The sequence below is a fragment of the Cydia strobilella genome, chromosome 14 (assembly GCF_947568885.1).
Source record: "Cydia strobilella chromosome 14, ilCydStro3.1, whole genome shotgun sequence".
NCBI classification, from domain to species: Eukaryota; Metazoa; Arthropoda; class Insecta; order Lepidoptera; family Tortricidae; genus Cydia; species Cydia strobilella.
In genome coordinates this window covers 219551-247018 of record NC_086054.1, presented here as the reverse complement: position 1 = coordinate 247018, position 27468 = coordinate 219551, and the positions used below count along the sequence as shown (strand labels likewise).

General features: G+C 39.9%; 2 protein-coding genes across 4 annotated transcripts in view; one reads left to right on the top strand and one right to left on the bottom strand.

Annotated features, from left to right (window-relative positions):
* LOC134747008 (kinesin-like protein Klp68D) overlaps positions 1–22531 on the bottom strand; it is a 41054-nt gene extending 18523 nt beyond the window's left edge. Inside the window, exons 1-4 of one of the 2 annotated variants that reach the window (XM_063681537.1) lie at positions 22182–22531; positions 13508–13609; positions 11508–11633; positions 5667–5939 (exon numbers count right to left, since the gene is read on the bottom strand). In XM_063681537.1, coding sequence (XP_063537607.1) covers positions 5667–5939; positions 11508–11633; positions 13508–13609; positions 22182–22292 — 612 coding nt within the window. In that variant the 5' untranslated portion in view covers positions 22293–22531. The remainder of the gene's footprint in view (positions 1–5666; positions 5940–11507; positions 11634–13507; positions 13610–22181) is intronic. The other variant, XM_063681538.1, reaches the window with a different exon arrangement.
* Positions 22532–23065: 534 nt separating this feature from the next.
* Positions 23066–27444, top strand: LOC134747039 (vacuolar protein sorting-associated protein 26C). Of its 2 annotated transcripts, XM_063681597.1 has the most exons (7): positions 23066–23195; positions 23739–23873; positions 24428–24676; positions 25286–25438; positions 25988–26084; positions 26975–27100; positions 27181–27444. In XM_063681597.1, exons 1-7 carry the CDS (start codon positions 23139–23141, stop codon positions 27264–27266), a joined length of 903 nt encoding a protein of 300 aa, XP_063537667.1. In that variant the 5' UTR covers positions 23066–23138; the 3' UTR covers positions 27267–27444. The 2 variants fall into 2 exon arrangements, with proteins under 2 accessions (XP_063537667.1, XP_063537668.1); XM_063681598.1 differs by lacking the exon at positions 26975–27100.
* The last annotated feature ends 24 nt before the right edge of the window (positions 27445–27468 follow it).

Here is a 27468-nt window from a genome sequence, read left to right as displayed (position 1 = left end):
ATTCGTAACGTAACGGTAAACGGTTGCAATAGCAACACTCACTGACCATTTGTGGTCTTTATTTCTTTAAAATAATAACACAATAGTACAAACAAAACCAAATTGCACGTTTGTAAATGGAAGGAAATGGGCGTTAGTGAAGCCAAGCTGAACAAACACCGACACGCACTTGAAATATGTATTTATTTACTTTCGTAATGTAAACATGGAATTGTGCATTGATAATGCAGACTACCAGTCTAACAGCTGAACATCGTGATCAACATATGTTTAATATTTACATTCAAGGCTAAGGAAAACGGGTCACATTGTACCGGATATATCCATGCGGATTACCGGTTTGCACTGTTTTTGAACGTGTACGATTAAAAGCAGGGAACAAAAGGCCGTCAGTTGTACCTCTGTTTTGTTGACCTGGAGAAAGCGTTTGACAGTGTGCCTCGCAAAACTCGCGAAGCCCTTTTGTTGGTACTTATGAAGCTGGGGTGCATGAAGAAGTTTGTTAGACTTTTGAGGCTCCCTGCATGACGACATGCAGTGCTGCGTCGCCGTAGACGGTGAGCAGTCAGATTTCTTCCTCGTTACCTGTGGGGTGTGTCCTAGCCCCTACACTGTTCGCTCTATACTTTGCAGTTGTAGTCTAGGAAGTCTTACAAACAGTAGCCGAAGGTGTCCGCATACGCTTCCGTACCGATGGCAGTGTTTTTAACTTGGCCCAGATTTAGTTCGCGAACGAAAGTTTCACATGCATTGATCACAGAGATCATGTATGCTGATGCTGGACTGCTGGTGCAGGACAAAGTGCGCGATTTCGAGGAGCAACGTAATGTTCACCTCGACGCTAAACGCGAAGAGCTCAAAACACGCCAGTCTGCTCCCATTCACTACGTGGCTGATGGTGTCCTCACATGCCCTCAATATGCGCGGGGGCGCACGAGCGCCGAGCAAACTAGGAGTCGAAGTGGTCGCCATGGCCGAAATCGGCCGGAAGCATCATCACGATTATGTACACACATGCGTCCACAGCTCTCCTTCCGTGTAGCGAGACTAGCGAGCATTAGCTCCTTATGAACAAATATACCTTCATATTATGCCTTACTTTACTATTGTATAGTCCCTGTACTGGAATAACGCTTCCGATTCCCAATTTGTATAGGTTTAGTTCAAACAATAGCAAGGAAGGACTCCTTAGATATACCTAGATTATAGTTAGCGAAAGCGAATAGGAGATCTCACGTACCTATGCCTGTAGATTTATATGCTGTGTCCTCGTACGCGATGTTTTCATTTACCGAAGCCAATGGTAAAATTGGCATATATCAAACGAAGTCGTAACTCACAACAGTCACAACTCACAACACAATAGTCATCGGTGCAAGTATAATGAACTCATTGATCAGCTAATGAAAGCACGTAGATCGTAGGTTGTGGTAATGGTAACAATCAACAAGCCATTGTTAGGATAGTTTTAATTTATTGTCGTGACGCGAGAACATTTTACGTTTTGGCACGTGGCCAAATAAGTTTGTCTTGTTGAATGGAAGGAAGGCGCCATACAAAGCGCGTAATAAGCTTTACTTGGTTACAGAGGATATTTTTAAGGATAAACCCATAAAATAGGCTTTAATAAGACCATGCATTGTATTATACCTAATTGAAGAATAAACGAACTTTATCTTAGCAGGTACGCTGAAGGTTTCATAGTTTGGAGCGTCATCAAGAACTCAAGATACTCGAAACGAAAGGTAACTTGACACAATCTTGTTATAAAGTTAAGGAGGAGACCTTTTCAGTGAGGTTTATGTTGTATATTGATAAAAGGTTTGTAAGTTTTGTAACAGTTAAAAGACGACACACACAAAGAGTTAAGAGACGGCACACGTCACGCAAGCGGTGTGCCGTCTCTTATAAGAATCTGTATTAATACAACGTGCACAATTGCACATGAACATCTACGCACGCGCATCAGGTGTGCACTTTTAAGCAATACTGTAAGCGTCCTGAATAAATTTGTTTCTTTTTCTTCACACCTATACATAAAGATTAAAGAAACAGCAGGCGAGCCGTGTCTTATTCTCGCAGAAAAATTGTTAATCGATAACAGCTGATACCGATAAATTATGCAGAGATAACGCGGCCCTGCGACCCTAACACAAGCTTACGTCGATTAGACGGAAAAACAACGTTTACGACGTAACTATCAATACTGGGGAGTACCGAAGTTGCCGTTGTAGCTATTGTCAGAGAAAAGAAAAATCTAAGCCTTAAGCCGAAGAGACAAGACACCTGTCTCTGTATTGAATGAGTTATGTATTAGTTAAGTGTCACACCCTCGCCAGACAAAGAATTATGGACTTTGGAGCACGGTATCTGGAACCAAACTTAGAGCATAGAACAACAACAATTATGTTATGTATGGTTTAAGGAACCAAAGGAATTCAAAACGCTACACATCATGCGACACATGGAGATAGTGAAAAATTTCTTGAGTAGATACTTAGGCGAAAGGTTAATCTTAAACTGATGTGACTATAGGAATAAAGGATGTGTTGCTATATGGCCGCTTTGGCTGACACCATCTTATTGATGCTGACTATAACACAGCATATCGAAGCAGTCCAATCGCACAACTATCGCTATCGGTAGCAGCTGTTATCGATAAATTATCCAGCGATAAGGCGGCCCTGAAACAACCGTCCGAGCTTTCTGACGTTCTATAAGACATTTTTTTTTTTGAAATAAAACTATGAAAACGGATTATATCGCGTATATTGAATTTATAATACATCCCGACGTTTCGAACTCTTTACAGCGTTCGTGGTCAACGGGTGACCACGAACGCTGTAAAGAGTTCGAAACGTCGGGATGTATTATAAATTCAATATACGCGATATAATCCGTTTTCATAGTTTTATTTCATGAGTAACTATCGCGGTAACCGAAGACAACATTTTTTTTTTGTTATGCTATCAGAAAATTATATATAGATACTTACTTTGACGCATAGTCCTACGATACTTTTGTTGTAAAATTGCTATAAACTGTCCTGCAGGCCTATTATGGATGGCTTTATCCACGTGACAAAATATCCGTCACGTTTTAACAGAGCGCGATAGAAAGTGACGGATACCGTTTTATCACGCTATCCGTACTGGAAAAAAGAACAAGTATTACTTGATGTAAGAGATTTCGCCCGGGCCGGATCATTGACAATTAAAAACATCCTTGATTAAAAGAAACAGAAAACCTCAACCTGTATACAGCACATCTGACAGTATTGTCGAGTAATTTTTGTGATAATATAATCGTTAATCACCACAGATCACCACCATATTGCATTATTTTTTGCACCGCCATGTCTGTCCTTCTACGGACAACATTGCTAAAACAGCGTTGTTTAGATTGCGTGTAGGTAGGGCAGAGGCATGACATGACAGCCATTCATGTAGGTACAGGTACTCGCATTGACGGCCTTTGTCAAATAATGAGTCACTGGCGACACACGAGGCAAAAAGCAAAACCTTGTGTAGGTACAATCCATTGCACAGAATGTCATCGAATCTATGTATTACCTAACTGGACAACAGTGGCGGCGTGTTAATAACACTAGTAAAGCTGGAGCTAATTTAGTTTTCATTTCATTTCTATCAAAAACACAAGCTGGTACTAATCGAGTTCTACATATAGACGCTTCGCCACTACTGGACAACGCTCTTGAAACCATCTCAATGCTCTGATGCTTCTTAAATACATATTAATACACAAACCTACTACTCGAAGAGTCGTACACAAGTATTTATGGTCATGACATGTCATACATTTTGTCACGGGTATATCATACTTTCAGTGCCTAAGCCTAACTAAAAATGCTCACTGTTACAAGAATCCTTTACGTGTTGCCCAGAAAATAACTTATTTATTTATTTATTTCTTATAGTGAACTAACTAGATGTAAGATTTAACAAATGTGGAAACCAAAATATTAGTACGAAGGATACTGACTTCCGTAATAAACTAGATAGTGAGAGATAAGAACTTAGCCTTCGTATGTTTAGAGCTATTTCACTGCGATCAAATCAAATCAGACGGCACGTACACGGCTCGCCACTGGTCTGGTCTAGACGGGAGTCGGATCGAAGGAACGGGTTATCACTTAGCATACAGAATACAGAAAACGAAATTCTTTCTTCAGAACAGTACTTGTTTACAGTTGAAGGGTTGAAGCCTAAAAGAATTCCGTCAAAAAATTGAGTAAGTAATAGGCAACTAACATTATTCATAAATTTCATAATTCATTACCTAGCCTATTAAATTTAATGCACCTAGAGAACTAATTAGGGATCGACTCCAAAAACGAGGGGATTTTCAATTCGTCGGGATATTTTTTATGTTCGAAAGCGATTTAGATAGTAAATAGGTATAATGTAAATGTTTAAAAGAATTCCTAATTGGTCTCATGACTCTCATGAGATGATGATATGAAAATCTCGCGATGGGATCCTGAAGAAACCAAGAGTAGCGTATGCACTAGGTCTAGAAAAGCACCATTTAGTGAAGTGGAACTGTTAATGAAGACCATAAAACGCAACTTAACTATTATGAGATGCATATAGCTAGTAGGTACGTAATGATTTTATGACACTGCGATTTTCTGAAGTAATTTTTTATTAAAGGCTGTACCTTGACCACCGGCGGACCTTGTGTATTTGCAATGGTACTAAGTTACAAATGTTACAATGTCTTGCAAGGAAACGCAAGCCCTTCTTCACGGCCGTCTCCTGTTTGCACTCGCAGACTGAACACACACAAAGCAGCACGTTGCGTCAATGTTGACTTGTCAAGAACAACGCTGGATAATATTTGCGTCTCGGAGTGTCATATTATCGTTAACTGCCACATAAATCACATAACGGCGTGAGGTAATGCTGAGATTTTATGTACACTTGTTCAGGTACCTCGTAATAAGATATTGAGTATAAATGCTAGCAGAGCTCATTGCTAGATATGCATTAGGTGTATAAGGTGTTATTATTTGAAGTTAGTCAAGGCTTAGGTTGGCTGGTGGTGCTGGGTTCAAATTCGAACCCCGATAATGAAATTCATTGATTTACGCAAATGAGGACAAATACTTGCTCCCGAATTATTTTTATTATTTTTATTTTATTTATTAAATAGAGCAACTATTATGGATGTGTTCTATGTATTTAAGCAAGCTAAACTCATTATAGGTATCAGTGTGTACCTAATTATACCACAATTTATTAATTGTTTTCTAAAAATTGGAATAAAAGCCTGTCGTTGGGTCAACGCGACAGGGGTCGTGCGTAAATTACTGCAGCAAGGGACCTCTCCCTTCTATATTACAAATAATGAGCGGATAAGGGGAGAGGCCTGTGATTTGGGTGGACAAGCCGCATTATCGCCATTCGTGTCAGGAATAAGTAAATAAGCTAAAACCGGGCGTTTTGTCTTATGGTTCTTGGTTGTAAAATTATGGGAATTCAGACTTTGTGCATTTAAAGTAAGATTGTAATTCCCTACTGAGCCCTGATAGTGCGTTACACTTCTTACAAACCTTAGATCTGTAACGTAGAGGCAGAACAGAAGATGTGTCAAATTCATTCCCACACTGGTCACAATCTACTGCTAAATGTGTCTAAACTCACCTGTCCTCTAATAGTCAGTTTCTTGCAATCCTTAGACAGCAGATCCCTGACATCTTCTAGATACAGCTCCACATATGAGCACGACACAAGATGCGTCACATCCCGCGACGCACTGGTCTCAATGTGTTGCCATATATGTCGGAAAGCCCGCGGTATGATGCCCTCATCCTCGGGGGTGCCTTCCATGGTGTGTGTCTTGCCGGTGCCGGTCTGGCCGTACGCGAACACGCAGCCGTTGAAGCCGTCGAGCACGGAGGCCACCAGTGGCCGGACCTGGACAAAACGGTATATGTCAATGGAATAAAATTCGCACTTCAAGCTTAGGATCCCGAAAATTCAAGAACAATAAGAGAATTGCTACTACATAAACAATACCATGATAACAATTGAACGAGGAAAGAAAGTGAGACATTGAGGGACGTTTGAGGTTTGTAAAAAATAGTCGTACCTATCTATGTTTATGATTATCTGTATCGACATCTAATATATAATTTGATAACGTCGGCAGCAGATCAAACGGCGGGTGAATAGTGTTAATTAATTATATTGGTTTACTGACACTAATATATACGGTCAAACTAATGTGGCTACCGTAGATTTGGAGTACATAACATTCAGTTATTAATTTTTTTACCTTATACATCGCATAACCTACAAAATTTTGCTAACAGCCTATAATTTCCTTTTCGAGATCTCCCTTGACATTTCCACTATACATAATGTTCACAAAGTATCACATATATGGCTATAACGCCATAGATAGTTATTACGTTGGCATCATGACGTAAGCTCAACAAGTGCATAGGGCCTTGACTCCATCAGATCTAACACCTTTAGCGACTTTAGCGGTTGTTTCGTTCTTCGCGTGCTGAGACTATTAAAGGACAACTTTTTAACGTTAAAACGATAGTCAAATAAATTAGTCAATTAAGTAATGTAAGCCCTGCTTGGCTTTCTAGACGTTCGTGCCCCGAGGTCAGACGTCTAGCGCCTTATCGTAACATTCGTGACGCATCGCTTAATTAAGTATATAAAGCCTCGAAAGCTTTATTTACATTTATTTTACAATTATTTGCATTTATAATAATAATAGAGATAGTAGATATATTTATTTCTCCTATATTAAAAACAAATGCTATTCTGCTAAATAAAGGGGGACGGCCTAACACTTGTTATCCCTAACAATGGCATACTTAATAGGGTCGGTAGCACCACACTGTTTGTCACCGTTAATGAGTTCGCTTAATTTTATTGTATGGAAAGTTTAATAGTAAACCGCCGCGGCGCGCCGGGTGACGTTGATCAGTCTGTCAAGTGCAGATGGTGCAACTGGCACTTAGTGTCGTCTTTAAACAATATTTAATTCCTAGGTATAGGTACGGCGCGGCGGCGGCGGCGAAGTTTCCCTGGGCTCTTACATAAGTCCCACCCCCTAACTTTACTGCAATGTGATTAAAAGCCTTCGGCGTCGACATTGAGTCAGACAAGGCTGCTGTGGTATGACTTTAAACAAAGACCGACTGTAAATGTTGGAGGATGGAGAGACTTGATATGGATGAGATAAAAACTTTAACTTCACTTTCTTACTGCATTTATTATTTATAATTGAAAATTCTTACATTTTGATGTGAGCGCTAAGAATGGCGGCTAGGAAGAGAAGGAACAGTGTTGCCACACGCAGGAGGCGATTCAAGCTATAAAGTAGGTTCTACACCACTGGACACTTACTTAGGTGTGTTTCACACACCGACTAATTACTGTCCTGCTACTGCTACACCTGTAGGCCTAGCACATATGATTGGCGCGACAGTATCTCGCGGCGAGATAGACTACCCGTCTTCTAACAATGTTAATTAAAGAGGGACGAGTAGTCTATCTCGCCGCAAGATACAGTCGCGCCACTCATGTGCTAGTCCCACCCCACTAATTGCAACGTAAAAAAAAACCCCAACATCGTTTTTAAGGCAAACGAGCAGACAAATCGCCTTAAGGTAAAGCGATCGCCCATGTACACTCGCAACGTCGCAACACCAAAGGGGTTGTAGTTAATACGTGCTCTTTTCTTAAAGTTTGAAGCTCGCATCGGTCCGGAAATACCGCGGGTGACAGTTCATTCCAGTTTAGCTGTGCGAGGCGGGAAGTTTCTGGAGAAACGCACAGTTGAGGACAGTGGTGAAGATGGAAATGAATCAGACAAGATCATCGATTCAGACAAGGCTGCACATACTCGTAGTGTACATGCACTGCACATGCCGTGCGGGATAAAAACTAAAACAAAAGATGACTGTCCTGTAACACCTGACCAAACAACCAATGACCGTCGATATTGATTTACTAGCAACGTACAGTCGCCATCAGATATATCGGAGCGACCGAGGTGTTCACAATATCTGAACACGCACTCTAGCGCCTTGACAATAGAGGCGTGTTCAGATATTTGTGAGCGCCTTGGCCGCTCCGATATATCTGATGGCGACTGTACAAGACGTTGGTTGCTTTACTCGATTATAATAACAGCAGATTACGCTATTGTCTGATGATACGGGCTTGTTTGTATCAGTATCCGGTTGAATTCTACATTTTACTTCGTTATTGTCTTGTCGTGCAAAACCATAAAGATATCAAAATATCATCGAAATGTTCTTAGATAAGTCTGATTTAATCTATGTGATCTAAAAACAATTCGATTACGATTAAATCATTTGTTTTTCAATCTTTTTCATGGAATCATGGAGCGCTTCATGAAAACTTTTCGCTTTAAAAATGTACAAGAGGTTGAAAAACACTGAGTTAGATAAAGTTCATCTAAGGTAACTTTACACCGACTTGAATAGAACAAAGTGAGAGTGTCATTATAAACGGAATATTTTCGTAGAAATTTGATAATAATGATGACATCGCCACACTTTATGGTTGAAAATTCCATGCAGAGTTAGCTTGGTCCGACGACTTGGTAGTTCAGTCGTCGGTTCATAGTTTTTTTTTATAAAATAGGAAATGTACAAGAGGTTGAAAAACACTGAGTTAGATAAAGTTCATCTAAGGTAACTTTACACCGACTTGAATAGAACAAAGTGAGAGTGTCATTATAAACGGAATATTTTCGTAGAAATTTGATAATAATGATGACATTGCCACACTTTATGGTTGAAAATTCCATGCAGAGTTAGCTTGGTCCGACGACTTGGTAGTTCAGTCGTCGGTTCATAGTTTTTTTTTATAAAATAGGAATAGAAACAAAAGTGATCTCTGTTGATGTCACGCTGCTTGCGCGCGTCATGTGCCAAGACTCACGACAAGGAGCATATATACAAGAAAAAAGATTAGTGCTATTGTGACTTTCAATATTCAAATATGTAGCTAGTTTCGAAGAGTTTATACAGTAGGTAGAAAGTAACCGCCAAAATGAAGTTAGTACGCGTGCGAGACTCAATCAAATAAATGCTCTCGTTGTACATTGGTCGCGAGCGCGGGGGAGTAAAGTGGGGCGCCAATGTAATTGTGAGCTCGAGATACTTAATTGGCCGAGCGACCGCTCAGCGGGGGCGCAATGTCTATATTTCAGCTTGGATAAAATAATTTCGTATGTCTGCCCGGCTGTTCTCTACAGGTCGCATTTCTCAACCGATTCTAGTGAAATTTTGTGATCAGGATTTTTTTGTCGATTGAGTTTTTGATAATTTTTCAAAATGGCATAGCAATGGGGCTGCGCTAGCTCTGCAGCCCACATTGTCACTACCTATAGTAACTATGCGTTACCGGAGCACTTCTACTAGTTGACGTGAGAGCTTGGCGGGCGATCGGAATTTCGCCGCTGAAATAGACAGCGTATGCGCAGATTTCAGCAAAAAACTGCAGTGACGAATGCTGCCGGGGTGCCGCTGCCGCGCTAAGTGGACACAGTGAAATGAGTAATGTATTTTACATCTCTCCATAGAAAATGCTTGTCACAATGATAATAAACCTATAAGAACAATTGTACTTAAGTAGTACAAATGGTTTATTTACCAGAAAATATCCGCGATATTATGAGTTTGTATCCCACATAAGTGTAGTTAACAGATAATAAGCCACGGATAATGTCATTACATTGTCATTTGTCAACGTGACTTGCGAAGTTTGCCTGAACAATGAAGGGCTAGCTATGAAAGGGCTACCATCAGTAGGCCTAGCACAGCAGGGGCGCGACAGAATTGAATTCATTCATAATTTCTGCATGCAATTTCGCTCACTGTACGTGTACATATACTCGCTAAAAACAAATATTATGCTACTCGCAAATCTTCGTAATAATTGTACACCACCAATATGTAAAAAAAAACTACAGAAAAATATCTTGTTTTCTTTAACTCTGTCACTTGAGAACCGTTTGCCAATAAAAAGTTGTACGTTTTCATGGATGATCTAACCGCCGTCTCCTCTATTCAATCAGCTAGCCAAGGTCCGTTACTTTGTGATTGAAAACATCTACGTGCTCTGTTAAATGAATTCGGAATTTACACCTATTTATCCCGAAATCAGTAGAAAGAGTTAACTGCATAATGATTTCGAGCGCGTATTATATTACATACATGTATTAGAGAAATGGCAGCCTCTAGGGCCTTTGCCAGAGTCAGTTAGAGGTAGAAGATGTGAACAAAATTAATTATATGTACATTATTAGCAAGATAATAAGATTGTCCTCATACTCGCCAGTCTGCCTGTGACCACGAACGTAATGTCACGTTTGAAACGCACGCGAATAAGTCCCGTTTCAGTTTTAAAGCCATATATAGGTAAATGCGAAAGTCTGTCTGTCTGTGTGTGTGTGTTCCCTCTTCACGCTTAAACCGCTGAACCGATTTAGTTGAAATTTGGTATACAGAAAGTTTTAGTCCCGGGTAAGGACATAGAATACTTTTTATCCCAGAACTCACCCCTCAAGGGGGTGAAAAGGGGGGGTGGAAATTTGTATGGGGAATCAATAACCGCTGAACCGATTTAGATGAAACTTGATATGGGGATAGTTTGAGATGTGGGAAAGGATATAGAATAACTTTTATCCCTGAAATCATCCCTTAAGGGTGTAAAAAATGGGGTGGAAATGTATAGTATGGACCAATTTGGGGGTGAAAAGGATGGATTAAAAAGCAGATTTGTTTAAGAATTAAGGTACCCAAATTACTAATTACACGCAGACGAAGTCGCGGGCAAAAGCTAGTTATGTAATAGATACCTTAAGCAAAGTCAGTAATGTTTTGATTTCCAATAGGTAAGGTTATTGAATATGCAGCTAAAACAACAGTCTGTTTCCCACGCAGTTATTTATATCTTACCTACTTTACACGATCGATTTTATACAAGAATAAATATACCTGATTCACTCCGATATTTTTATCAACATTGTAGAGCAGATTTTATACAACAATATATTTTATCATAATGTTAGAGACTGAAAGAGAAACAATGTCGTAATGCATGCGAGTCATGTGTCTGCGAACCTTTCAATCCATGTTTCTAAAAAATCTAGGAACATAAAAACACAAGGTTTCTGGAAGTAAATTTTAAAATAGGTAATGTGCACTTGTGTCTTGCTGCTAATTGAGCCTATTATTATAGTTATCATTTGAATGTATGCAAGCAAATTTTCCAAAACTATAAGAAGCAGTCACCCCACATTAGCGTCTCTCGAGCGTCAACGTTGCGTCGAGCAGCAGCCATAGAGTTGTTACAAGACGCAACTCGAGGGTGTGGCGTCTCTCCAAGGGCAACTTGCGCGTTCCAGGGTTAGCCAACTCGGAGTTTATACAGGTGGCTAATCCTGGAACGCGCAAGTAGCCATATATGAATAAGGGTCCTTACCATTTCATCGTAGATGGTCTGCGTGTCAGCCTTTGCGTCGTAGACAGCATCGTATGTGAACAGCTTGTCCTGGCCCTTGGGGTTGAGCACTTGCACCGCGCCCCGCTCCGGCCATACTTGCACCACCTGCACACAGATACACACTGTTGGTCGTTGATATTTGAAAGGTCTGACAGAGAAATGTGAAACGAGTTGTTGCGGAAACCATGACCCGTGCTTACTATTTGGAGCTTCAAAAATCTTTTAATGAAGTTAATTACTTCGAGAAGCAAAACTCACCGACAACCAGTTTAAGCGGTATAAGTCCTAATTACTCATCACTAGTTGTAATAGTTACTTACGATTGTATAACTAATGGCCTTAACCATTAACCTCCCACGTGTTACGCGAGCTGCCAATTATAAATACATTTGTGAGTCATCGACAGGTACACATGGTCTCCCTGGTGACAGTATGTCTATGATAGTCGTTTATCGTTGGATAAAGACACCGTGATAAAGCATTCGACAACAGAAGGGTGATTCTAGGGAAAACGTAACAGTGTTTCAGAGCTATTTTATTTTTTGGGTCGTTCTCTGAGAATGTCTGCCGATTGCGCCTAATTGCCACGACTCTTTTCAAACCTTTTTTATTGGTCGTCGCAATTAGATCACAGACATATTTTTTGAGAATAAATGTTTTACAGTTTACAGTAACTTCCAATCACATGATTGTTACTGCCATGTATGATATTACATACATCCACACAACACAATACATTATTGGAGCGCTGCACGCTGCTGGTGGCAGTGGTGGCCTAGCGGTAAGAGCGTACGATTTTCAATCCGGAGGTCGCGGGTTCAAACCCCGGCACGTACCAATAAGTTTTTCTGAACTTATATACGAAATAGCATTTGATATTTACCAGTAGCTTTTCGGTGAAGGAAAACATTGTGAGGAAACCGGATTAATCTCAATAAGGCCTAGTTTCCCCTCTGGGTTGGAAATTCAGATGGCAGTCGCTTTTGTAAAAACTAGTGCCTACGCCAATCCTTAGGATTAGTTGTCAAGCGGACCCCAGGCTCCCATTAGCCGTGGCAAAATGCCTGGACAACGCGAGGAAGATGAAGATGACACAATACATTTTTGAGGTATCCGAAGCTAACAGGGTTTCCTCATTGTGCGATTAGAAAAACGAACGATGGGAACAAATCATATTATTTTATTAAATATAACTTATATTATAATCTATTGTCAGTAATGTGATGAACCTTGATACCATGTTGTTAGTGACGGACCACAGGTCAAGGTCAAACCATACCGACAAACCTTACGCCTTACAATGTATTGTTAATTACTTATTTGTGACGTTTGCAACCAAAAGGTACCACATTGTCGCTTGTCGATAAGGTTGATTACTAATTGAAGCTATATGGAAATAGCACCTTACTGACAAGCGACAATAAGTACCCTTTTGGTTGAAATTTGCACATTTTATAATCTAGTGGCTGTGATGGAGCTTGACACTGAATTAGTAAGGGACCAGAGGTCTTTGTGGATGAATCTTACATACACCTTATATTACAATGTATGTTACTTATATCATAAATATCATAATTCGAGGGCTGAGAGGCCAAACCCGATAAGTCTAGAATATAATTGATATAGTCTAGAAATAAAAACTCCAAACATGTCACATATAGTTCCGATATCAAAAATGATTTTGCTCGGATTTGACCGCTCAACTCTCGAATTAGTCAGTGACCTTGACACCGTGTCAGTGAGCGACCATAGGTCAAACCTTATGGATAAATATAACACCGTACATACAATGCATGTTACTTAAATCATAATTTGTCAGTAAGGTCAAGTTGGGTAAGTTTAACAGTTATTTTGCTTGGGGCAAGAGAAACAGTATGAAGGTTCCATACAAGTGTTTCCCCTGCCCCGGTGTCTCTCTTACCCCACCCGACCCTATGGATTTCCTTGAGACCGTGTTAGTGAGTGACCATAGGTCAAACCTGCAGGGGTAAGTCAGCCTCATGGAACTGGTCTCCAGATCCTTTCGTTGAAAGACGCTCGTACCATTTTTGATCAGTCGGTCTGACTCGTCGTTTCTTCACCTAAAGGGCATTAATTGTGGAAAAATACAGATCTGATTTACATACATGCATAAAGCTAAGACATAACATAGTTTCATTGTATAGGTATTTTATACTTATGAGTATTTTATAAAATAGAGTAAATGTGGGGCTGACCGGCACTGACTGCAGAATTTACTATGACAGTACCCCTCTATCCTATATATTCTCTTTGCTAGTGGGAATAACTCGTTCGCGTTCGGGTGATTCTTAAGACTTAAGAGAATAAGAGGGTGTTGTGCAGAACATTTTTACCTGAACCGCTTTGTTAATTCTGCTACTGTTCCTATTAAATTATTATACATTTAGCAATAACAATAATAATAGAATAGAATAGTTTTTGTTCGTAAACACACAGACAATAGACGTGCATTAGAAGAACATAGTGAAAATAAAGTTTCACGAAATGGCCCCATCTCAGCATGCTGCTGGCGACTTCCAGCGCTGATCTTCCAGCGCGCAGCGCTGATGATTTTAATGGTATCTGATTAAACATGCGTGATACCAGGTTCGATTCCTGGCCTGACAAATGAGAGAAGTAAAAAACACATAGCGTGCATTCCGCACCCGAGTCAGTTTTTATAATAGACTTCCACTGAGAACATGTGAAAATAGATGGACTTCGCAATACGAGTACAATATTTTTAAAACAGTGGCGGTATTTCAAACATGTTTATTGAGCAAGTAAGAGCTATTTTGGCCTACGTGTTCATACCTGTAGCATAGGCTCAGATCCCTTAAATTAGGCAAGCCGGTGGAAATAGAGTAGGATTCACTCAGGATAATGTACGAAAAGGAAGTTTAAACCAAACAACTGTATTTTTTGGGAACCATAAAAGTTTATAAGATTATCATTCTTTAAGAACCTATTCAAAACGTGATATAAAATTGGAAACTGGCAACATTGATAAAACAATAACCTTTTAACGAAAAAATTAAACCGCCGAAAAAACTAATAACAAAAAATTATAAACCTTTTCTATTTAACCTTAAGTTCTCAAACTAATGTTAGTATACCTAATTGACCTAAGTAAAATTTCTGAGCTTTTTATTGCAGCTTATTATTATTTTATTTTAAGCAACTTGAACATACAATTGCTACGCCATCTGCTTCAAGTTTTACGCATTTATCCTAAATGATTTGTTTTCTATGTATATTTCTTTGGCACACCTGCCAAAAACTTCCAATAGGTATCGACTGGTTTTTTAACTTTTGAAGTTGTTAGATTCGTGTTAGTTGTGAGAATGACATATAGACATACTATCATGTGAAATCTTTGGGTTATTTCGTTTCTATTTATTTAATTTCCTGTAGCGTAACGAATATTGTACGCTTGTGCGTTATGACAGTGCTTTACATGTCGTTAACTGCGGAAAGATCTCAGGCACTGTACGCGTCGGCGCCTGCGCCTGCGCTGCGTTCATTGCGTTTTGTGAACTTGGCTATTTACAAAACCATTAATCCAAGTATAAAACTATCCAGCGGATCCAACGCTGCTTTAGGTTGACCACTGTAACTCTGAACCCTCGACTCTTGCATGTACTCTCTTGCAGTCAGCTGCATAGAAATTTGTATGCAAAGGTGCTATAGTATTGCTGACTGTACAGTCAGCAAAACTGTTAGCTTAGCAGAACACCTTGCATGTTTGTATTCAACGTGGCATTGCTACCAGCCTTCTGGGCACCTTAGGTACCATCCGGCGCTGAGCTAGCTCCCATTTTTTACTTGTAAATATATGTAGATATTTTTAGTTAATTTAATTAGTTAATTTAATTATTTATGTTTTTATATTTTTGTTGGTGCTATATTATATTGATGAAATTTGTAGATCAAATATATACCTAGATGAAATTTGGCATGGAGATAATTTCTGTCCTGGGGATATAGTTGTTTATATCCCAGAAATCATCCCTTAAGAGGGTGAAAAGGGTGGAATTTACTTAAGAAATGGTATACGGAAATAGTAATCCCACCACAAACATTTTCATGTAAAATGTTGCTAAGACGTAACCATAAGGGTTCCCACACATATGTCGACGCGGAATCGGCAAAATCCGTTAGGAAAAAGCTTTATGTCTGCGCAATAAGAGCGAAAAAGTCGTCGTTCGGCTCGGCTCGCATGACTGGTATCGGCCGGCGCCCGCCTGCCGACGCGTCGACGGCTTTTTCGCTCTTATTGCGCGAACATGAAGCTTTTTCCCATTGGCTTTTGCCGAATGCGCGTCGATATATCTAGGGAGACCCTAAGCCCCTAAGGCTCCAACTGTCAAAAAGTTGTCAGATCTCTTGTAGAGCCAAGCTTCTAACTCTACAAGCCCTAAAGAACTCTACAGCTACACCTTAGTCAAAATATGTTAATAGTGAATAAATTTTTCACCTTAGGCCCATGTGACGGTAGCGAAATGGCCAAGCTACATTTTTTGACTAAGGTGTAGAGTTTGTGAAGTTAGGGCTTGATGGCTCTACAAGCGATCTGATAATTTTTTGCCAGTTGGAGCCTTATGGTGTCGTCTTGGCAACATTTTCCATGAAAATGTTTTTACTGGGATTTCACTTCTTTTTGTAAGTTGCTTATGACAATCTTCCATGCCCTAATTTAAAGGGGGGGTTATAAAAACGTATCTGGGGCATCTTTTACACGATCTGCGTTTTACTGATTTCCCATAAAAAAATCCTGCCCCTTTTCCCCCCTAACGCCCTTTTCCACCCCCTTTAGCAAAGGTAGGTATGCGCTCCGCTTTGCTCGTCTTGGCGGGGGACCTGCCGTGCCCCAAGATTCTACGCAGACGAAGTCGCGGGCAAAAGCTAGAGATAATATAACCATTTAGAAGGGAATGCGTATGACAAACTATGCTTGTCTACATACGGGCTGGACAACACTGCCGAGGTGTGTGGCTTTATGAACACCAAGCCGTCGCACGCGAACGCGCCGCCCGCGTCATGCAAATGCGGCGTTAATCATATTCAAATAACTGACGAACTGCAATCTTATCGCTCTACGGGTTCACATAATGGGTTTATTTAGACATAGCCCACGGTTTAGCTTTACAAGTTTACACTTAAACGCGACAATAAATGTTGACTTGAAAACCTGCAGGCACAGATGTATTTTAAGATTTAGCATCCTGGGCTTGCATTTAGGAAGTAACCATATAATGCACCCTAAGACGTACAGTCAGGATCAAAAGTAACGAATCAGACTACGCGTCAAAAGTATCTATTATATATTCTCTAATAGCAGTAATAGCTTAACAAATTGGTATATCTAAGTACCTATGTGTAGAACAATTTGACTGGAACAGGTACTTTAGAACGCAAACTGAAAAGAAATATCTCTGTTTGGAAAAAAAATCCATGATTACTTTTGTTTCATCCGTTTCATTGATGCTGACTGTATACGAGGCTTACGTTAATTATATAACAATTCAAGACTTGGAGACCCTTTACATCTCTGGATAATTTGATGATCTTTTTTATTATTATATACCTACATTTTATCTCTGACACCTAGAAACTTTTACACATGGAGACTATATACAAGAGCTAAATCTCTATGTATGAAAAGTGTCCATCAAAAAACAGTAATTAGGCGGCGCCACCATACATCGAAATACTACCAAAAACAACCTACGTAATTTGGTCGGGTTATTTGTTGCCTTATATGGTTCATGTTAAACTCATGTCACAGAGCCTAACTGGCGCCACCGGAGATATTAGGAATTATTATTTAAAGCTGGAAGCGGTCACTTTTGCAACAATTTTGCCATAAGAGATTGGCATCCTTTCTATACCATCCATACTTTTACATCTCTAAACAATTTTAGTACTTCTGTTGTTTGTATATTTTTTATTAGTTTTTCTTGTGTAATTTGACATTTATATTTATGTAATTGTTTTTTGTAATTTTGGGTTAATTTTATTGTTTGTAACAATTGACATGTAAAAGTGCCCCTGTGGCCTATTTGCTGAATAAATGTTTGATGTTACGGATACGGAATGTCGGATCGGAATCGGATCTTAAAACGGAAGCTCAATTTGGTGCAAAGTAACATTTTATTTCTAATATTCAAACTACAACGGGCAAAGCAGTAGGCTTTTTTGATAAATGGTATTATCTAATAGTAGTATTTAACTTTTGGCATAGATTTCAGGCAGGTAGCATCATTCATAGTCATAGCATGCGTACAAACTTCTGTTTGGCTTCCGAGCAACAGCTGGCAACGCCTTATTGCCATGGCAATGTCTTTAACAAAGTTTCCCGTCGATACTACGATACGGTACGATGCGATTCAATGTAGGCCTGACATGAAATGAAAACAACTTTAGGTTATCATATCAGGCTGAGTTCAAGCTATATATAACACATTGCAATTTGAAAAGCTTTTACATGTTTGACTTTAAGGAAACACGGGCTATGGTTCTGATCATTACGAAGTATATACAGGTATTAATTCTCTTTGGTATTGCCTGCCTGAGTTTTGAAATTGATGTCCCCTCTCTTACCTAAATATGATTACTTTTAATCTTTGATTTTAAACATACAAAGGTTGCTATAAGTTATATTGTAGCGCCATAACTATAACCTATAACGTCAGAATGAGATCAACTCGATTTAGTCCTTATGGCCCAGGTTACTTTTAAACGAATTGCAAAAATGGGGACAATTCGACAAAAATCCTTTTAGCTGGGGAGCCGGCGATGCTAAATGTGTAGTTACTCGAGGGTCGTAGACCTATTGGAATCGAAAGATTAGATGATAAGAGAAAAAAAGGTTATATAAAGTTTTCTTTTCCAGCGAGCAGGAAAGCGTCTACAGTTTTTTTTTTCGGGGGGTTGGTGGAGGGTTAAAAAATCGTTAAGTAGATTGAGGATTTGGTCGTTATCTGATTAACAAATGTGGACTGTAAATTGTTTGAATAAAGAAATTATTTATTTATTAGAAGTCCATTATTGTGCTTCTTTGGTTTAATTACAATATTAACGTTTTATGTTGGTATTTTTGTCTAAATTTAAACATGTGGGGTTTGAATTTGTCGCCATGTTGTGACAAGTTAACCCACAACAACAATTGCCACGGTCTCACGCGAGATGAAGAATTTGATTTATTTCCCGCACATGTGCAGCGTGCAGCGAGAAGGCCGGCCGGTCGGATGATCTATGCCTAAATACGGCGCGTTGTGGACATTACCACCGTCCACGGATAATTGGCAGATCTTATATACAATCCCATAAGGTTGACCTATGGTCAGTCAAGAGTGTAGCTCTTAGTACCTACTCACCTACTTACGAGATATATTCTTTTCATTTCTCATGCTCTGAAAGAGGGTCATTGTTGTTCTAAAAGGTGTGCAGAAAATGATACGTGTCTGCGCTAGAGCATTTTACGTTCGAAGTACGATTTTTTATTTATTTTTACGATAAGCAATGAAATTTTGAGTTTAAATGGATTTGTTATACAATTTTCATTTTGATATTTGACTCCCCATTCCATAAATAACGATACTTTTGCCTAAATTGTTAATTGAAAGTACCCTCAAGAAATACTGTAAAAAATTATCTACGGTTTTTTCTATTTCTATTACTTAGTCATTTAAAAAAAAACACATGCATTTTACTTTCCTCGTATTCGAAATGAAAAGTAGAGTGTTTAACTCGGGTGAAAGGCATCATTTCAGCCTCGGACTATTGGCGCTCTCACTGCGTTCTTCAAAATACCTCGGCAGAAATGAGTGCCTTTCATCCCTTGGTTAACAATCTACTATAAACAGGTTTACAGCTGCTACAAGTTCTTAACTAGTATAACTTGGTCTGTAGGTCCTTATAATGACAAGGATCAGAGTAGCATTGATCTGTACTCTGTATACATTGCCATAGATTTTCTGAATTGGTCAGTTCAGTTCTTTCGTTTTGACGATCGGCCTGGGTGGCATAATCTTTCAATATTTACGATTTCAAATGAGGGATTTACGCTTGTATGTTTTCGATGATATCTTCGTGTTATGAACGATGGAATCGATTGTATCCGATTAAGTATTAACGGCGCAGTGGGTAGATTTGTATTGTCTTAATCTTTAATGATTCACGTTGTATTTACTTGATGGGCGGTACCATAGATAGTGTTTTTAAAATTATTGCTTAAATATAATGATATAAAGGTGCAAAGTTTATAAATCGTATAAGTCTGCTATACAATGTATATGTATAATTTATGGATCGTATGTGTGTTCAGTTTCTACCTGTCAAAACTGATGGATGTTTTAAACTTTTTACGCGTAGAAAAACAGTGCTTGCGGACATTAATCCCACCATAAATAGATCGACGGTGGGTAGACACCCCGTATGAGTGTGTAGTTTTAATTTACAAGGGATTTTGAGATGACTTATGTTATGAATAACATGTCTTATCGTACCTACTCTGTCCAACGTACTCGTAGTTTTATCTTAAGACGGGTGAATCATAGTAGCAGGATGAGCACTGATACGAGTGTGCACTGAAAAATAGAATAGCACTCGTAAGTAATGTAAATGAATACGTTTGTTGATTGACTATGACTGCTCCAGGGGTTTCTACGGCCAGATTTGGTCCGTGAGTCCTTCTAACCTAACTTACCTACTTGTAATTTCAAATATAGTAATTCAGGAAGTTTCCAATAAGTACCTATATTCAACGAAAAGGAAGTAACCACGTAACGTAACTAACTGCTTTATTTACTCGTACTTAAACTATTCACGTGTACCAGCCGTCGACCCGTCGTACCTGCGAATAGAGCCCTATATGAGGAAGTGGACTAACACACTTGAAACTAGTACAGTCTCTTCTTCTTCCTGCCCTTATCCCACGTTATGTGGGGTCGGCACAACATGTTTTTCTCTTCCATTCTCCTCTATCTTTCGTCACCTCAGCACTCACTCCTTTCTTTCTCATATCCTCTTTCACACAATCCATCCATCGCTTTTTGGGTCTACCATACGCTCTCCGTCCATCAACATTCATCCCTAACATTCTTTTGCCTATATGGCATTCATCCCTCCTCATCACATGCCCATACCACGCTAACCTACTATTTCTTACGATTGAAACTAGTACAGTTGCCATCAGATATATCGGAGCGGCCAAGGTGCTCAAGAATATATGAACACGCACTCTAACGCTTTGACAATATAGGCGTGTTCAGATATTTGTGAGCGCCTCGGCCGCTCCGATATATCTGATGGCGACTTTACAGTCAGTAGCAAGCAGAAGTGGCTAAGCAGATTATATGTCCAAAATGATCTGCACACAGTTTTATTCTCGTCAATAAAGAGCAAGTCACCCTACGCTAGCTAAACGGTACGGTTTAGCTACTTTTTAGGGTTCCGTACCCAAAGGGTAAAAACGGGACCCTACTAAGACTCCGCTGTCCGTCTGTCTGTCACCAGGCTGTATCTCAGGATTCTCATGAACCGGGATAGCTAGAGAGTTGGAATTTTCACAGATGATGTATTTATGTTGCCGCTATAACAACAAATACTAAAAACATAATAAAATAAATATTTAAGTGGGGCTCCCATACAACAAACGTGATTTTTGCCGTTTTTTGCGTAATGGTACGGAACCCTTCGTGCGCGAGTCCGACTTGCACTTGGCCGGTTTTTTATTCTCTTCAATAAAGAGCAAGTCACCCTACCGTACCGTTTAGCTACTTTTTCTGATGACTCCTCTGCGCTTCTATCGTACAGTACCGTACAGACCTGCTAGACTGAGGCAGTCATATTAGTCATATATATTATGTACTTCAGCTGCCACAAATGCGGTCGCAAATGCCGGTCCCTCATCGGCTTATACAGCCACGAGAGATATTGTTCCTCGCATACAGACGCGGCGTAAATCATCTGTCAAGATGTTAAAGGCCTCCTGATGATATATACCTTATTTATTTAAGGATTAAGATGTTTATTTCTCAAAAAGTACTTACTAAAATATAGCTGACTTCTGCTCTTGCACGACTGTATTAGGGAGCGTGAGTAAATACTAGAACTTAAACCTAGTTTGAAAAAAATACTAGCTGCTAATAGTTTTCACTTTCTAAGAAAGGTCAAGGACACAAAGTCATGGCTACTCATGGTTTTAAATTTACCCAATTTCTAAACGGCTCAAGGGCGATCGATTCAGCTACTTATCAGCAGTTAGCTGAATAATTTATTATGAGGGCCATTGTGTTGTGAAATAAGGAGTCTGTTAGTATAATATTGTACTCGTTTGCATAGGCGTGAATTTGCAAGGAACGTCGTTGCGGCCCACAGCCCACACTGAGCAAAACGGATCATAGAGCATTGCACGATCATACACCGTGTTGAATTAGGAATCCTTTGGTCTCTAACAGCTGGTCCCTAACATATCGCGCAACCTTCCGAATTTCCGAACCGGGAATCGGAAAATACTCTCGGCGCGCATCAATGCGTGAACTTCAACAAACATAAACACGATCGCGTGCCTTTTCAGAACATTGCAATGATAACTCGCATTGTTTGACTCTGCGCAAGTCATAAACAAAGTCTGAGGAGTTTCCTTACCTCATCGTGGCCCTCATTCTTCTCGCGGTTGGACAGCGGTCTGCACCGCACGACCACCTTCACGCACTCGTTGAGAGCCGTCCGCGGCCGCGCTGACGCTGACTTCTCCATCGCACCCTCGCAACAAAGCGTCGCAGTCACCGGTATCGATCCATCCAGGGTGTACCCCACATCACCTGTTTCTGCCACTACACATTAACTGATCACGATTTTTGTACAAAGTAAAATAAATTAACACGTAATAAAAAAGGAATAGCTTAATAAATAATTAGAAACGTAATAAAAATAAAATTATCGTAAATTTTTGTCGGGAAAAATTGCACTATACCGCCACCAGCGGCTTTTATCAATCAACTGATTTCCTTCTTTCAAGTTTGACGTAAGGCGAATGTTGCTATAAGAAAATCTAAACTGCCTGTATTTGCAACATAATTTTATATCGATGAATCGGATTCTTTATATACATAAATATTAAGTACTGCAAACGCGATAAAGTATTTTCTATTCGTAGCTCAAATTAAATTTTTAAACGCTTACATTATTAATAAACTGGGCAAAGCATGAGCAAAGTTTATTTACTGTGGCAACTCAAGGCACAGTTGCGTTTGGTTCTTGCTCTACACAAATTTTATTGGTAAAGTTTGTTTAAATTTTTTGTTTATCTTAGCATAATATCCAATAATTTTACTTAAAATTTTAACTCTCTTGGTGGATTGGGAACTAGATATGCTTTAATTTTATAGCAATATTTAATACACATATGAAAACTCAAATAAGAAAAGAAACGTGTTTTGTAACGAAACGCTATTATCAATCACTATCAATTTGACGTTTAACCTGACACTGACAGCTCTGCTAACCTTGTTGAGTTTCTGTGTAGATTTATTTATGTTTTCGACGTTTTCGTAAATAAAACACAAACATAAATATTCCAGGGTTTTTTGTGTAAATGCTATAATGTCTACAAGCTTAACAATCAACTTAAAGAGACCCAGCAAAGTATATCATGAGGGGGTAAAAAATTTTATTCACATTAACCACATCAACAAGTCATAAAAAGGTTTACACGCCCTTATTTAGTTAAGTTTATGTATATTTTATATTAACTAAATATAACGCTTGTATAGTCAGTTGTATTACAATTATGCAACTATACTAAGAATGCAGTCAGTAAAAAGTATGTCCACGTAAACTAGTGCAACTTTTTCTTCTCGTGTCGAAGTTCCTTTTTGTGACACAAGGAATGCCCAGTAGTAGTGCAAGTGCAGCTTAGGCACAGAATAAGTAATAGTATTATCATACAGAGCGGCCACGCACCGCCCCGCCCCGACTCGAATTACCTCGCCCCGCGACAGCAGATTGACGGCCGTTTGCCGGCCGCTCAGTACGATTTTTAAGCAACTTACTCACACTATGACGCATGAAGCGTGTACAGACGTGCCGTTCACACATAGAAACGCAAGTGATTTTTGATGTATAGCGTGTCCGCCCTGTCGCTTAGGTTCGTCATATCTCATTTTGTTTTTTTTATAGGCAGTGATTATATTTTGTTTATAGGAAGTGATCGCAGGCGTGGTGGTGGTGGAGAGCCCGAGCGACACGCGGCACGAGGGACTCACGCTCGTGGCCGAGGGCGCGGTGAATCTGCAGCTGAGCTCCAAGAATATGGGCCTCTTTTCCAACACCTTGAAGGTATGTTTATGATTTATACATGGGTCATAATGCATAAAGCATACAGCCCACTAGTTGGTAAAAGTGGTTACACATTGCTGACAATTTCAACATTGTAGTAGTGTTTTTATAGGATTATTTCAATTGCAATGTAGTACATACAGTGCCGGATTAAGCCAGCGCAGGGCCTGTAGCAAATTAAATCATGGGACCCATGGATTGTTTTAATTTTGTCGGAAGAAGTGAACGAAGTGAAACTTGGGTTTTTACGGCCACAATGCGTAGGTGCGAGGGGCCCCCAAACGGGGCCCGTGGCATTTGGTACTTTTGCCACGTGGCTAATCCGCCACTGAGTACATACACACAATAAATAACGAAATACATCATTTTTAGCACCTTAATGGTCTGTCATAAATTTATTTTGTTTATATTTATTTTCAATAATTTGACGCAGGTTACACTGGTCTTGGAAACAAGATCTGTTTGCTATAGAGCCTCTAATAATTTAGTGTACAAAAGGCGAACTTAATGCCATGAATTGTTGCCATGCATTCTTAGTAATATAATTTTTTCAGCCAATCAACCTGTTAAACACCTCAGTGGAGTTGGCCCCTCCAAGCAAGATGCCCGGCGGTGTAACCGAGATCCCCTTTGAGATCCCCCTGCGCGCGCGGCAGGCCACGTCCCCGGGGTACCCGGGGCTGCTGGAGACCTACCATGGGGTGTTTGTCAATATTATGTACACGCTCAAGTGTGGGATGAAGAGGTCTTTCCTGAATAAGCCATTGAATGCGACTTGCCAGTTCTTTGTGCAACATAGACATGTAAGTGTGACTGTCATTGTCTAATTTAATCTCATCACATAAGCACTGCAATAAAATGCACTTTGCTGACATATTATATTACAATGCACTTTTGAATGTCAAAAATGTCTACCAGTTTGTAATCAAAAAAAAACCGGCCAAGTGCGAGTCGGACTCGCGCACCGAGTTGTTACCTATAGTCAACTATAGTGGTAACAGAAATACATCATCTGTGAAAATTTCAACTTTCTAGTTATTACGGTTCATGAGATACAGCCTGGTGACAGACAGATGGACAGACGGACAGTGGAGCTTAGTAATAGGGTCCCGTTTTTACCCTTTGGGTACGGAACCCTAAAAAAACTACTGTTCTATGGGCAATAACCATATTGCTTTGCTATGGCTCCAATAAGTAGGAGTGATAAATTGACACAATGGTCCCTTGGCAAGGCAAAGTAACAGTTTTTCATAACTATAACAGCTTGATGCATTCTAGGTGCATGGGGTGCACTTTCTAATCTTTTAATTAGTACAGACAGAAAGACTAGGGACTGCTGTCTTTTTCCAACATAGAAGGCAATGAAATGGTGTTATGTGCCATGTGCCATTATAATAAGTATTGGTTTGCAGCAAGAGCCACCAGTGCTGAAGCCAGTGCGCTGTGAGATCACACCGGCCTCGGTGCGCGCGGGCGGCGGCGCGCGCGCCCCCATGCCCGCCTTCACCGTCTACGCCGAGATCGACTCCACAGTGTGTCCGCTCGACAAGCCTCTCACCGGCAAGGTACACTCTACAACACCCACTATCTATCTATTAAGCCATTTTATTCTGAGTTAGAGTATGTCTCGTAACTCAGTGTGCCTCTTGGCAAAGGCCTCCTCTAGCTCTATCCATTGGAGTCTGTCGTGGGCCACTCTTCTCCAGTTCGGGGCCCGCTGTGAGTTTGAGTTCATCCTCACCATCTTGTTCGAGGTCTCCTCTGGCTCCGTGTACAACCTCTTGGATACCAATCCGTTACTATTTTGCTCCATTTTTCACAACAGCCACTGCAAGAAAAAAACTAAAGCAGGTTCACTGCGAAATCCGTTTTTTACACACTTTTTTGACAGTTACTTGTTTGCTGTTAACTGTACTGTACTCAACAGAACAAAATTAATAATTTTTTCCCATTTTAATTTACTTTTATTTATAAAACCAAAACCATAGTACTATTAGTTATTCTGTGCCAAAACACAGGCCATTTTAAGCACCTCAGCTCAGCAGTCAGCACCTCACCCGCTTAGCTACTTTGCTAACTGTTGTACTATAATTTATTCTGTTATTTTGTTGTAGATTCGCGTGGACGAGTGCTCTGTGCCGATCAAGTCCATTGAGCTGCAGCTAGTACGAGTTGAGACCTGCGGAGATTCTGAAGGGTTTTCGAGGGATGGTAAGCATGTAAAAGCATAAAAATTAGGACCTGACCCATAAATACAAATTAGACCTTTTTATTTTTTATCCGATCAAGACAAAAGTGTTCTATAAACCACACAAGACAAGACTGGACGCACATGTCAGACATCTAATCCGATTCGGATTCCCAAATAATATTCGAATTTAAACTGTTGTGAGACATACTAACATTAAATCATTTTACGGTTTAGACTCACTTGTTTTAGTCACTCGCGCGACATGTTTCGGAGAGCCTAGGTCTCCTTTCTCAAGCACTAATAGTGCGAGCAGCGTTCACGACGACCGTGTATTGCGTACTGCAGCTGCCGCGCGCCGAGAAAGCCGGTTGGGGGAGGTCTTGCGCTATCGTTGTAGGCGGGCACAGTGGTGTGTTTGGGTTTGGGTCACCCAACACTTGTAGCGCCACACAGCACGAACTCACTATGTCCACTACACTGTCACAACACTCACCGGCATTCTGCTGAGGTATCACAGGCTTCCATGGTGCCGCCAGCATGGAAGCCTGTGATGAAAAACATGTCGCGCGAGTGACTAAAACAAGTGAGTCTAAACCGTAAAATGATTTAATCCCAAATGATATTGTTACATTATTCAATAGAACTCAACCACACAACACCTCAAGTTACACGATTCGGTAAGTGAATTAGGGCAAGACCTGACCTGTTCGCTCACAGTATAAGTAAATTCATAAGAGCTGGCGCGCTATTTGTAGTGAACTATCAAAATTTTCACAGAAAATCCTCGCCAGCTTTCGTGAAAAGACCTATATTGAGATGAGAACAACAGTTGTAGTGGTTTTATAATTTTGAATGAATTTATTTCAAACTCTAGACACAGTGTTGAGTTTTTTGTTTTGTTAATATGCAGCAACGGAGATACAGAACATCCAAGTGGGAGAAGGCGACGTAGCGCGAGCAAGGGACATCCCGCTGTACATGGTGCTGCCGAGACTCTTCACTGCACCCACCACCGCCACCGCGCACTTCAAAATCGGTGCGTTCTGTGTACACACACCCTTATTTCCGTAGTATATTAACAGAATATATACCTAAAGCATATTTTTCTTGTTTCAGAGTTTGAGTTGAACATCGCCGTGATCTTTGAAGATGATTATTTAGTGACAGAAAATTTTCCCATACTGCTTCTGCGAAGTAGATAGCGAAATAGAGAGCTACGTGGGCACCATGAATAATTTTTAAAAGCATTTATTTACAAACAACCTCAAACAACGTAGTATATTTTTTTATATTAATATTAAGCATCTTTATTCATTTATTTTAAGTTCTTCAAACGAGGTAAAGAAAATATAAATAAAGACTGGCATTATAAGTTCGTTTTGTAGTCAAATGTTTGAGAGGTTA